This window comes from Adiantum capillus-veneris, chromosome 1, assembly GCF_014529385.1.
Source record: "Adiantum capillus-veneris isolate H3 chromosome 1, ASM1452938v2, whole genome shotgun sequence".
NCBI lineage: Eukaryota > Viridiplantae > Streptophyta > Polypodiopsida > Polypodiales > Pteridaceae > Adiantum > Adiantum capillus-veneris.
In genome coordinates, this window is record NC_140931.1 from 115,002,751 (window position 1) to 115,016,996 (window position 14,246).

General features: G+C 41.6%; 1 protein-coding gene across 1 annotated transcript; it reads left to right on the forward strand.

Annotated features, from left to right (window-relative positions):
- The first annotated feature begins 1,146 nt into the window (after positions 1 to 1,146).
- Positions 1,147 to 4,205, forward strand: LOC147465397 (uncharacterized). The gene is made up of 4 exons (XM_086519901.1): positions 1,147 to 1,891; positions 2,846 to 3,031; positions 3,299 to 3,469; positions 3,708 to 4,205. Exons 1-4 carry the CDS (start codon positions 1,235 to 1,237, stop codon positions 3,798 to 3,800), a joined length of 1,107 nt encoding a protein of 368 aa, XP_086376027.1. The 5' UTR covers positions 1,147 to 1,234; the 3' UTR covers positions 3,801 to 4,205.
- The last annotated feature ends 10,041 nt before the right edge of the window (positions 4,206 to 14,246 follow it).

Genomic DNA, 14,246 nt, shown 5'->3' on the forward strand with positions numbered 1-14,246 from the left:
TTTGGATATGAGATTCCTAAATTTTAATTTCAGTGAGAGCATAGTGTGATGGCTCTACACATGACAAAAAAAATTTCTACATATGTCCACTTTGAGGTGAGAAAATATATGCACGTCAAAATCAAACATTAACCTAAATAAAATTGGCCTCTATTTTATTATATTTTGCAAACTGATTACCTCATGTGAGAGTATACTCTGCAGATAAAAACGCGAGCCTGCGAGAGAGAGAGAGAGAGAGAGAGAGAGAGAGAGAGAGAGAGAGACCCAAATTGGGAAAAAAGAAAAAAAATGCATGGCCTCCACATGCCTTGGCTCCCTCCCCTCTCACTCTAGGCCTTTGACTAAACCTCCAATTCACAGCATTTTTTGAATTTTCTCCAGCTGGTACCCCATACTCCTCATACTACTAATTAAATAGATCGTTAGGGGGACTCTACTCTAAGAACTTCGAAAGACTTTTTCGAGCCAGATCATCACTATCTCACACGGGCATGGGCAGGAGGGGATCAATGGCCCACACCATTTTCTCGGAGCGGGTGCATCGTGGGCTGTCCAATGTTGCGGCGCGCCCGGATTTACCAATTTGCCCGAATTTTCTAAACTGATCCCAACGGTGGGTTCATCATAAGGGAAGCCCTTCTCCCAATGCTTTCAACAAGCATGCGTAGGTGAGGTGGTTAAGGTGATTGGCTTGCAAAGGTGATGTTGTGGGTTCGATTTCGGGAGAGGAGAGTGGACAGGGGGAGGGGGACGCCCGAATTTTCAAGTTTTGCTGCACCCGAATTTACACAAACCGCATCGAACGATTCAGATCGCACCCGATCCCTGAAATGGACGTGGGCCATTGATCCCCTCGTGCCCATGCGGTGTGAGATAGTGTGCTAGGCTAGTGTAGGTGCTAATTGAGTTATCAAACAGTTTTTGTGTGGCTGATACTTTTGCAGGAGGCAGACGCCGGCCATTATCGGGGCTCACGGTCCCGGCGGCTTCCAAATTCCACCGTGTGAAATCATTCGCGGGTCGCTCTCTCCAGCAGCATTCAGAGTCACTCTCCGGCCCCGCGGAGTGTCCCACTGCTCTCTCTCTCTCTCTATGCTGCAGCTGCTACGTTGTGTTGGCTGCCCGGCGGCCCGGGTAAAATAAGAGGTCCACCAATTCCCGCAATTGCGCTCCCTTCCTGAATCCTCTCTCTCTCTCTCTCTCTCTCTCTCTCTCTGTGGCACGCACACACATGGCCACCATTGATGCATTAACACAGTCATGTGCTCCTGAGGGCGATGAGGACCTCTTTGTGCCTCTCCTCGACTACAGCACACCAATATACTTTCTGCAGCAGCAGAGCAACAGTTGCGTGGACACAAGAGAGCTGGCACCCGCGCCCTCCTGGACAGCCGGCAGCCCGCTGGTCACTACCACAGAAAGCTCAGAGCTTGTGACATTCTTGGAGCATCTAGACTCGCATCTTCTAGAAGATTCCGAGAATCACTTCTCTGCGCATGTGGATGATCAGCTGCTGCTGCTGCATGAGTATATGCCGCTTGATGAGGATCGGCAGGAATCTTCTGGGCCCGAGAATATGCCGGTACAACTGTCGTCCGATGCCGTCCGTCCAGACATCCCATTCTGTATTGTGGACCGTAAGATGAAGGATTCAGAGAGAAGATCGCCTGCTGGCCAGAAAAGGAGTAGAAAGTTCTCCGACGCTATCTCTTTCTCTAAAAAGCCAGCCCTTAATTCGACTCTGCAGCGGCATTTTGTGAGCGATGAGGACACGGATGAGGGCAAAGCGGGCAAATTCTCCAAGAACCTGGACTATGAGCGGCAGCGCAGGAAAAAGCTCAACGCAAACTTGTACACTTTGCGGGCGCTTGTCCCCAACATCAGCAAGGTAGGTACGTCTTCTCCCATATGTTTTCTGCCTCGCCCTTCCTAAGTTCCTAGCACCGATCATTTAACCTTAGTTTATTAGCTAAACATTCTTTCTTTTGAATTCACACGTTTTTTAATTCCAACAAACTCAGTATTTCAACCCATGCATTTATTAAAGGGTGGATAGATGGCCCGCAATCCCACGCATGAAAATCGGGGCGCATGAGTCATATGAAGACTAAACCCGGACACGAATTAAATCCCAGAAACTCAAGCATTGCATGCTGGCTCACAATATAGTATCGTAAAAATGGGGGAGAAATGGGTTAGCCCATGCTACCCAAAAGCTGGGTCATGAGATTGTGGGTTTAAATTCGGGTTGCGGGAGAGTGGTGGGGTTTCTGTACCGCCTTGACTCTTGCACTACTTAAGTTTAGTTCGCCTCGAGATGTCGCCCATGAACCTTGATCGTTGATCCCCTCATTGCCCGTTATTAGGTGCTACTTAGTGTCGAGGCGCGTGTGAGTGTGCACACAGACATACACATCCTATGATTACTCACATTTATATTCATTAAAATACACCCTTGAATGATCACACACACATACACACATCTTAACTTTATGGACCCTTATAACAAGAGTGTCGTTGTTCGAGCTGTCTATGTCTCCAAGACCGCCATTAAATTCGAGCTGGTGTACATGCGCGCACGCACACACACACACACACACACACACACACAAATCCTCTGAACTACACCCTTATATGATCACATACACATAGACACACATTCTAATTTTATCTATACAATAACTACACATAGCTCCAACAAAAGTATTACATATTCACATCATACGGTTATATTTAAATATGATAGATCTGTTGCAATATGGCCCCCAAGACCACCATTAAGTCACGTTACATAAATATCTAGCTCTATTACAACGCCACTAAAAAATGGTTTTTTGTGCAGATGGATAAGGCTTCCATTGTCAGTGATGCCATAGATTATGTTCAAAGTCTTCAAAAGCAAGTGAAACATGTTGAAGAAGAGATTATAGCACTTACGCTATGGGGACATGTTGTCCAAAAGAACATTGCCAAGGCGGCCTCTACACTCACGTCTTCGATAGAGCAGATAGATCAAAAGATAGTAGAGGTAATGCTTACACAATACATGACCATCTTGCTAGGTTTCATGAGTAGTAAGAAGCTTTTGTTTTGGCCATCCTCCCATTGATGCATCACAAAATCTATACAGCTTAGGGGCCGGTAACAAGTCCCTAGCTTAGGGGCCCACAACAAGAGGGACCGCATATTTAATCACTGAAATAAGTTGTATATCATGAATGGCCAAAGTTATGTCCAAGAAAATAGAAATACATTATGTTCTCTTAATGCTACATGCTTGGCAATGTCTTTGTAGGTGGACGTGAACAAGGTGGAGGGAGAAGTATATCAACTAAAAATTTTGTGCTTGAATGGACATAGGGTGATTGGCAAGCTCACAAAGGCATTAGACACTTTGCAGTTTGACATTGTGAATGCAAATGTAGCAACTGTCAATGACTACGTTCTTTGCACTATTTTTTTGGAGGTAATCTACTTTAAACGCCATCATTATCTTTGCAATAAGATTGAAAATTGTATTGACAGTTTTCATTGTTTATTTTACTTAATGCAAAATCTAAAGTTCCGTAAATCGCGTCATAATGAATGTTATACACGTCGAAGAAAGCTCTATATTCACATGTAATTTACAACCAAGAAAGAGGAGGTTGACAATGTTGATTTACTAGCGTTTTTGAACAAGAAATTTGGCGTGTTTTTTGCAGGAAAAGAATGGAGTGGGGCTAAAACCATTGGAGCTAAAAGACATGATACTAAAGGTTTCTCTCATGTTTGGTTTGGGGATTGTTGACAAATAAGCTTGTAAATCTATAGACTTACACTTACATAACCAAACCAAAATTTATAGTAGATCGCCACCAATTATTTATCCATGCATGTGTGGAGAGAGAGAGACACCACCAAAAGAAAGAGAGAGTGAGAGAGATGCTATGGTGTATCTTCTTTGTATGGAGGTAGCGATCGAACCACCTTTTGGACTTATGGAATTATCATTTCTCATTGTATTCTTATGAAGTTACTCATCTTGATGTACGGTATTCCTGATGGCTTCAAAAAAAAAAATCACCGCCTACATCATGCAAGGCCAGTCAAAGAGAAGAAAATGCTACAGAGAAATAAAAGAGAAGAGAAACACAAATGTACCAATTTGAAGTAGACCACCTCTTTCTATATATACACAAACAGTCTTGAATTTTCACCCTCATGGATCTTTTCATTTTTTAAACTCACCCTTCACTAAAGCACTTGAAATGTTTTGAAAGACCTTTTATATTTCCAAGATTGGGAAGACCTAATTAGTGGTGGTATTTTTTGTAATGACCCCCTTGCAATACTGTGTGAAGAGATAGCATTATAGTCTTACAATGATGTGTGTGTGTGTGTGTGTGTGTCTCTGTGGATTGGTGACACTAAAGACAATGATCCCATAACCATTGAAAGGAGCAAATTATCAAATGAAAAAATAGAAAATGTTGCATTCATGGGTACAATGCGTGGAACTCTCCAACCATTAGCTATATGCATGGTAAAAGGCACGGTTATATGCCTTGCATATGATACTACACACATTAATCCAATTGTACTTGCATGCACACATGCATGTATACTCGCACATATACCCACTATATGGAATTTTGAAAATAAATACATGCCCACAAAAATGGACCCTTGAAATAGATGTCTTTATTTTTAAACATGTGAAAAAAAGTTAGTAACTTACATATTATGGAACAAATGAGTATGAAAGATAGAATTTGTACATTTAGTATATAATACAAATCAAGAAGTGAAACCACAAATTTTTAGAAAACTAGAGGTTATATAGAGTGCAGCTCTAAAATTATTGCTTATTTAGGTGTCATAATTTTCATCATTATCAACATCTTCAACATCAATCATGAAGTTAATGAGAATGTTTGTCTCACTCTAAAAATAAAGAAGTGACTGTAGCCATCAATGCTTCTTAGCTTCTCAAATTTTTTTTTTGGAGCTTCAACAAAGTTCACCCTGCTTAGCCTGCTAAGCTATGTATGGCTTGAGAAGCTCCCCCTCTAGCCCTTGGGGGCGGCATGGTTGCCCACACCTTTTCAAACCCGTCCTCCTTACCACTTGTACGCCATCTCGAATGTGTGGAATAGCAACATTCCATTGCCACACATGAATTCCCTTCTCATGCAAAACATCCAGTTTCCCTCTCTTGTTCATGATTATGGCCAAGCACAGGAACCTCGCACCTTTCAGGGAGAAGGTGACCCTATATTCACCAAAGATCTTCCCCCAGAGCTTGCAAAGAAAGTCCAAAGAGCTATTACAGAGAGAAACTCAGTATTTCTCAACCAAACCACCCTAACCGATGTCCAACACCTCCCGCATGGCTCACCTCTTTATCCCTTTCTCCCAACAAGCAGCCAATAGACACCTACTGATGGAGCTCCCGAAGGAAGTAAGCTTCCCACCTCGCAGGTGGTTGGTCAACGTCCAAGCAATGGAAATGATGAGGAAGGCCCACGGAAAGCTCAGGGAGGTAAGCCTTCAGTCATCTTACCTGCTTCTCAAGTTCGTAAACTTGAAAGAGACTTGGAGAACAGAGTCCTGGTCGGGCTTTTAGTGGGTCCCACGTCCTCGGTAGACCTCCTTTGGCCTAGGTTGGTAGAGGTTGAGTCTATCCAATGTTTTCCCAAGAATCATTTTGTGTTTGTCTTCAAAACTCTCGAAATGGCCTTCAATATCCTAAGTGCAGGTCAGTGGCTCATAAAAAACTCTCCCCTTTGCTTGCTCAAATGGAACAAGGACTTCCATCCTAAAGTATCTCCCTCCAGAAACTACCCAGTATGGGTGGAGTTTCCCAACCTTCCCCTTCATCTTCACCAACACTTGGGCCTCACAGCATCCAAGCTAGGGAAGGTCCTAGGGGGCAGACCAAGGAGCGACTTTTACAACCTGGTCTGGCATCCTCAGGTGCTGGTTAAGATGGACATCACTGAGCCAACAAGCATGCCCTCCTCAATGGATATCCATATTGATAATGGGGAGAGTTTTGAACAGCCTATTGAATACAAATATCTCCCCCGGGCTTGTTTCATGTGTGGTAGGAATGCGCACTTTGTCAAAAATTTCCCTAGCAAATCCATGACCAAAGCCTCCCCCCCTGCGAATGCCGTTGTTGGAAAGCCAGACCCCACCCCTACTCAAGATCCCAATGAAACCTCCTCAAAGCACACCTTGGTTCATGCCAAACTACAGCCCAAAAAGAAACCCAAAGCCAAACCGATGAAGAATACCAATAATCGATTCGCCATCCTAGGTAGATTCAGAGACTATGTAGATTCTGATTCTAAAGACTCTGGTGAATTCATCCCTCCTTTTATAGTTGGCTTAGGGACAAACCCCATGAGATCATTGCTCTCCAGGAGGTCAAAACCTCGGGCTTTGACCTTCATAAAGTGTTCAACACTATCTCCAAAAAGAACAACTAGATAATTGACTCCCACCAGCACGGGTTAGGAGGTTGGGTAGTGGGGATTCCAAAAACCAATGGGGATGTTGTTTCCTCAGTTATTAGCAGTGGCCACAAATGGTGCTCGATTGTTCTTATTGCCCCGATCAATGCGGGACTATTTGCTATCTATGCAGGGGGTTCAATAAGACATCATACCAAGATGTGGAATGAGTTCAAGGAGCTCCAAGGTCCCATTATTTTGACAGGAGATTTTAACATGGTTGATGACATATATTTAGGTTAGCGCACCATCATCTAGGGGGCTCAACTCTCAGCCTGGGAGACCTTCAAATCTCAGATGGGTTTATGGGATGTCGAGACATAGGGAGAGTTTACTTGGTAGAATTATTCCAAAGGAGACAAAGCGAGGAAAGCCAGATTGGACATATGCTACATAGACCTAAATATAGTCAATTCCTTCACTCGTGTTAAGGCTAAGCTTGATTACTCTTCTTGCCTCTCATACGACTACGCCATTTCCATCACCTTGGATGACAAATCTTCTAAGGTGAGAAATCAATGTACCACATTGACCCTGCATTGCTCAAACTCCCCCTGGTGCAAGAGGATATGTCCACCATCTAGACCAAGCATTCAAAGACAACAAGTCCCCATTTGGAGCAAGGCTGTCAAACTCACGCATGATTATCTTATCAAGACCAGAAAAGAGGTCACTCAAGTTCAGAGAAAACAAAAGGAGAGAGCCTACGGGGAGCTAGCTAGACTTGAGTCGGGTCCCCAGACTGCCTCTAGTGAGTCGAAGATCTCTGAGCTTAGAGCTAGGATCAAGTTGGAAGAATATATTGGTCTGAAACATGCCTCTCTCTTCTTCAAACAATGGTGGGCAGGCAAGGTTGATAGACCTACCAAGGAAATGTTCAAGTCTATCAGAAGAAAGAATGTGAAGGAGAAAATTCCTCTCTTCAAATCAAAAGCAACCATCTCCACCCAAACCCAAAACCTTGATTATGTCCGGAACCACTTCTCCAAGATGTTCTCCCCCCCGGAAAAAGTTTCTCTTGAGACAGCCGATGCTCGAATTGGAGTCCTCTCTCATAGAGGGAAAGTTACTACACCCCAAGAAGCTGAAAGGGATGACTCCCCCCTCTCTCTTATTGATATCTACTTGGCTATAGATAGCCTGAAACCCAACAAGACTCCTGGATTGGATGGGCTCCTGGCGGAGTTTTACTCCACCTTCAAAGAACTAGTTTCACCCCACTTGCTTGCTGTTTGGGAAGTATCTGTAGCCCATCAAGCTCTCCCCTGTTCTATCAATACAAGAGTAATCAAATTGCTCCACAAGAGGGGTTCTAAGGATGAGATAAATAATTGGAGGCCTCTAACAATGCTAAACATAGTCTATAAGATATATTCCAAAGCCATTGCTAGTAGAATCACAATCATTCTTATGAAGTGGGTATCTAGCAAAGAAAACTTTTTCATCAAAGGAAGGAAACTTGTGGAGGCAGTCATCTCTCTTTGGGAAGGATTCGAATACATTGCTGAATCTGGGTAGGAATTTATCTTCATCAAGATTGACTTTGACAAAGCCTAGGACCGTCTAGAATGGTCCTTTATCTTGCAATGTCTTGAGATCATGGGTTTTGGACCTGGACTTATCTCCTATGTCAAAACACTGTTTGGAAATGCTAGAGCTAGGGTGGCCCTCAATGGCCAGTTGTCTAATGTCTTCAAGTTAGCCCTCTCAGTTTGACAAGGCTGCCCCATTGCTCCTTGGTTGTTTGTTGTTGTTGCTGGCAATCTTAATTGTCTGGTCAAAGACAAAATCAAGAGAGGTTTGATTAAAGGTAATAACCTCCCCAACTCGGACCAACCTCAATTTGCGGATGACACAAATGCTATTCTGGCAAATCACGAACCCTCCATCCATGATTGTTTCCATGGGGTTATCTTTCCTAGCCTCTAGGTCCAAGGTCAACCACTCCAAAATAGGCGTCTTCTCACAGTTCCCCCTCCCAGTTTGGATAACGGACATGGGATGCAAACAAATATAGCAAGGAAAGGTTTTTAGGCTACTAGGTATACCATGGGGTTTGGAGTGTCTCCCAAAGATAGATAGGATTGGGTGTGTGATCAATTCTGTTTGAAACTGAATAGATAAATATGCTTCCAACATTTACTTGCTAGCAGGGTCTTGGTAATCAATCATTTCCTTAATGCCTATGTTCTATTCTTCTTTGGTTTCTAGACACCAACCAAAACCCACTTGGATAGAATAGCTAAGACTTGCAAGAACTTTCTTTGGGTTGGAGACCTCTTTGTCACCAAAGATTCCAAAGTTTCCTTGGAGGTTTGCACTCTTTATAAAGAGCAAGGAGGACTAGAAATCATCAACCTCAGGGTTTCAGTAGACAAAATGGTAGTCAAGCTCATCCTGTAGGCCCTGCACTCTCTTGAAGAGGAATGTGTCCTGCTGCTTTTTAGGAATCTGAAGAAATTCAAGATCACTGAGCATAAGGGATGGGCTAATCTCCCCATCCAATGCATCTTCTTTGGGAAAAGTTTAATCTCAACATTCGGCTCTAACCTCCTCAGGTCTATTTGGCAGGCCTAGAATAGACATAGAGGTTCCCTTTTCCCTAACGAGATTTCCAAGCATTATTTCTCCATCCCTCCTGGGGACTCAATTTGGTGGCCATCTTTCAAAGTCCTGGGATGTCCCTACCAACACCTCAAGAGAGCCTTGAATCTCCATAGCAGAGGGCTTAGTTGTTGGAACAAACTCTGGGATCAATCCAACTAGGGGATCTCAGACCTTGACATATCACTTATGTTTATAACTAAATTGTGGGAGCTCACCCTCATCAAAACAAGGATTTCAGCTTTCCTTGAAAACCTCAAATGGACTCTCTACCCCTCCTCAATCTCAGTGCTTATGAATAGGCGGGGGGGGGGGGGGGGGGGCTCAAGCTGATTAACCCGACCTGTGAAGTTCCTGAGATGGACCCCCCTCTCCACGTTACCTTAAACAAGTGGTGGAAGGTATCCTTGTCTAGGAAGCAGTGGTACATCAAGTTTACCAATATCTGGTCTTTGGACATTGAGCCTAGGAAATCCATCTTGTTGTGGTTTTTTCTGCATAAATCCATTTGGATAGGTTAAAGGATGATCCAAGCCAATCTGGGGGATGGGAGGTGCTGCAGATGTGAGCTTCACATAGAAGATATCTATCATCTATTTGTTAACTGTCCTGCTAACACTCATGTCTTGTTATCGCTAACCAAAGTGTTGGGATTCTCCCCCTCATGGAAACAATTACTCCTAGGCGACTATACAAGATATTTGTTAGTTTTTTGGAATAAATCGCGGGTGGAATTTCTTTGGATCTCTTGGAGGTAGAGGATTTGTATGATCTTTGAAGGACCTTACCAGACACCTAGTCTGAGAACTCTATTTTTTGATGCTAATTTGCAAGCCATGAAGATTGAGCTGAAGACCAGGTGTGTTAAGGGAATTGATATTTTACTATTTATTGCAACTGGCAGGTGGAAAAGGCTTGATTGACCTAGGCCTATGCGAACATATATATATATTTCATTCTATTATAAGGAGCAAGATCACTCATTTTTAACGTCATGCATTGTACTTACATTAAGAAACATACTCTGAGATGATTTTCCATGAAATTATGCTACCACTCACGTCAGCTCGGATCATTCAGACATTTGACACAATCCAATCGCCTTCAATATGGTACGAAACATGTAATAATTGTTTTGTGATTTTTTACGTCTTGTCCAATCTATTGGACACATACACACAGATTCGCCAATTTAGGTAGTGTGTAAATGCTCATCCTGGTGTAGGTTCGCTGATTTAGGCAGTACCAGTTGTCCGTGAAGACCCGCCAATTAAGATAGCACACCGATCAATTACACATTCACTATCTAAACAAATTAAATGCAGATCCACCAATTTAGACAGCATTAGTGCAGATTCACTGATTTAAGCAACACGTCTTATTAGTGTAGATTTGCTGGTTGAGGTAACACCGATCACAAAATCATGATGTAGTGGCTAGATACCACTATAATTTGTATGATTTTGTTACCGGGTATACAAAATGAAGGATATTTGGATTTGGATTTGAAATGGGTACATGTTGGCAGGTAATTGAATTTGGAGCTATATTTGAAATTGGATTTGGAATTGAATCTAGGCAGCACATCTTATTGGTGTAGATTTGCCGGTTGAGGCAACACTGATCACAAAATCGTGCTGTAGTGGCTGGCCACCACTATAACTGGTATGATTTTGTTAGCCGGGTATACAAAATGAAGGATATCTAGATTTGGATTTGAAATGGGTACATGTTGGCAGGTATTTGAATTTGGAGTTATATTTGAAATTGGATTTGGAATTCGTATATGATGATTTTCTATTGCAACAGTGTTTATGGAATTTGACTTGAAATTTATGAACATTGAATGATGAGTGTGACCAATGTTATCCAAATTCATCATGGTATGCCACCTACTACTTATTCTAGTGGTATGGGACACTAGAATAGGTAGTATGTGGATGACGATAGGCATAAGCAATGTTGTTTAGTTTCATAAATTTTTCTTTTTCTATGTGATATTTTTGACACAGAATACTAATCACTATTTTTTGACAAGTATCGTTTGCAAATTTCTTATCTTTGCAACTGAGGACATTTGCTTTCCAACGGAGAGGTATGTTATGGAATTGATATTTTACTATTTATTGCAACTGGCAGATGGAAAAGGCTTGACCAACCTAAGACTATGGAAACATATATATATATATATATATATATATATATATATATATATATATATATATATATATATATATATTATGTACATTCTATTTTTCAAGTACTCTTTTATAAGCTCTGGCCATTTATGACCGGCCGGCCAGTTTGTATTCAATTTGACCATTCAACAAATCTATAAATCAATTAGGTGCAAGAGGGGAATGGTCACTCTTGCATGGGGGGAGATTGCACCCAATGTCCGCGTTGCTCTTCTCCCCTCCCCTCTCTTCTCTCACGCCGTGTCGACATAGCACTCCACTCTAGGAGGTGCACTAGCATATGTTTTCCTACTCTCTGTCACTTTCTGTCGCTCTCATCTTGCGTATAGCTTAGATTATGGGAAAATACGATTAACAAGTATGCAGGCTTGTAGTTCATGAGCTATATTATGCTAGTTTTTGGTATTTTGCAGGGATCTTCAAGCCTCCATTTGTAGCAAGGTGACTCTATACAGGACTAGGAAGGACTAGGAAGGTGACTCTATACAGGACTAGGAAGGCTATGCTGAAAGATGTTGATTTTCATTAAAAAAATGCTCTGGCTGATCAAGCAGCCTCCCTTGACACCATGGAAAAAGTGATGACTACAGAGGAGTGGGAGAAACAACAAGATATTGAAATTTCTCATCTGGAGTCCAAGATCCAGGAAGGAAACTACTTCCTTATGCTTATACAACAGGAGATAGATGCCCTCCCGACTCCTAAAGCTATTCATGCTTAGATTCTAGTTGGAAAGCCAGATGTAATGTTTTGATGTAGTGCTTCTAGTCTTATCCCCCTGGCTAGCTTGATAGCCCTAAAATGTAAATATTTTGTTCTCTCTATTATATTTTCACCGTGTTTCTAGTATTAAAACAAAAAACACCCACACACACAAGGAAGTACACCTTAATCATTTTTCATTTTGCATGATCTTTATTTGCAAGGGACTAGATCAATCTACATATTAGAGAGTTATCACAACTACCTTGAATTGTTCCCAAAGATATACTAGTTTTTGAGAATCCGCAACCAAGTTTGTTTGTACGTCTTGTTGTTTGTTGCGTTTGGCTAGAGCCAATTACTACTTCATTGGGATTCTCTTGGTATATGTACTCCCACTCTTTGATTATTGTTTCATTGATCTTCTCTTGGTATGCCTACTTTGATGATTGCTTCATTGAGCTTCTCTTGGTATGAGTGAGACCAACATAAAATTTTTATGATGGATCTTGGACAGTGTGGTTGGCAGCTCATAGAGTGTCTAGTGAATAAGCTTTTACCTGAGCTTTCTAAAATCTTGCCCTTCCGCATTACCAATATCAATCTCTCCATTTGGCTTTACTTGTCGATACAATTAGTCCCTAATATCGACTGGGATTGCATCATAATCTTGAAAATTTGACTCGAAAAGTGGGTGATAATATTGAGGTTACAATGAATCCATGGTGGAAACAAGTGATGTGAGGCCATGAGAAGGAAAGGGAGAAGGATGCATTGATGAAATTCTGGATGATGGGGCTATGACAACGACAATTTGGATAAAAGGTGTGTTGTGTTGACTTTCCCATGGTATGCTGAAACGCCATAGGTTTCTAACTTCTTTGGTGTATACCTCACAAAGAGGCTCTCTGTGATTTGCATGAACTCGTCCTATAAGGATAGTACATTTTGTAGCATGGGTTTATTAGGTATAGGCACTAGAGTTAAAATACTCGAGGGGCCTACTTGACCTAGCTTTGGAGTGGCCATGGCCAGTAGAAGGACAATCATCTTTGTCATCTGCACAAAGCACCTTCAATTATTCTTTTTGGTCACATCTGTATTAGAGAAAAGCCCATTTGGAATTGCACCCCCCCCCTATCTCTAGGCTGTACAAGGGTGGTGCCTTTCTAACAAAATTGACCTTGACTTGCTACCCCATTCATCACGTTTGGCTTGACTTTTAAGTTTTGTTTGGTTTGATTTTTAAGTTTCCTTTTTTCCTCAGTTGTTTCTAAGTTACTATAGGCTTGGTCTCTAAGTTCTCTTTTTGGCTCAATTTGTAAGTTGTATTTTTTTGGTTTTGTGTAGAATGCATGGATTATGTATGTAAACTATGCATGTATTATATGCATTATGTATGTGTGATATATGTGTGCTTTATGTCCATGCAATCTATACATTTGTGTGTATATGTGCCATTACATGTGTATTTTGTTCATTATGTGGATATCTTGTGTGCATTGTGCATGTTGTGTGCAACATATATGTATATTAGGTGTGATATATATGCATTGTGTGCATTATGTGTCCACATGTACCATTATATGTAATGCATGCATTTTGACTGTGTTGTGTTTGCATAATATGTGCATTAAGTAAGCATGAGAGTTCATTGTATGCATCAAGAGTGCATATAGGCATTTTGGAGAGTGAAGACTTTCTATGTGCAGACAATGTTGTGCATTAAAACCAAACCAAAGTGCTACTTTTCAAGGATTATCTTTTGTGTTGTTAAAGATAAATAAAATCCCTTCATTTATGAAATGCATCCTTTATATTTAGAGAGTGTGTACAAGTAAGGCCTCTGTGTGTGTGTGTGTGTGTGTGTGTGTGTGTGTGTGTGTGAGAGAGAGAGAGAGAGAGAGAGAGAGAGAGAGAGAGAGAGAGAGAGAGAGAGAGAGAGAGAGAGAGAGAGAGAGAGAGAGAGAGAGAGAGAGAGAGAGAGCATTGAAAAGTGACCTTTTGTTGTTACCTTGATATTGTGGCTGCATTGTCATAAAATTTAATATCTAACCAACCCAAATTATATTCTCATATTAAACCGATCATTTAATGTGGAAGAATAAACGGGAGCAAGAGTTAGAATATAGACATATGCTTATGGATCTATCTCATCTTGGGACCTAAGTCAATGGGTCTAAATGGGAGATGGTCTGTCAAAGAGAAATGCTAGCTAATAGATCTTGAAAGACCTTAG

Coding starts and splice junctions, on each gene's coding strand:
- LOC147465397 (XM_086519901.1), top strand. CDS start 1,235: ATGGCCACCATTGATGCATTAACACAGTCATGTGCTCCTGAGGGCGAT. Junction 3,032..3,298: donor TAGATCAAAAGATAGTAGAG/GTAATGCTTACA, acceptor ATGTCTTTGTAG/GTGGACGTGAACAAGGTGGA. Junction 3,470..3,707: donor TTTGCACTATTTTTTTGGAG/GTAATCTACTTT, acceptor TGTTTTTTGCAG/GAAAAGAATGGAGTGGGGCT.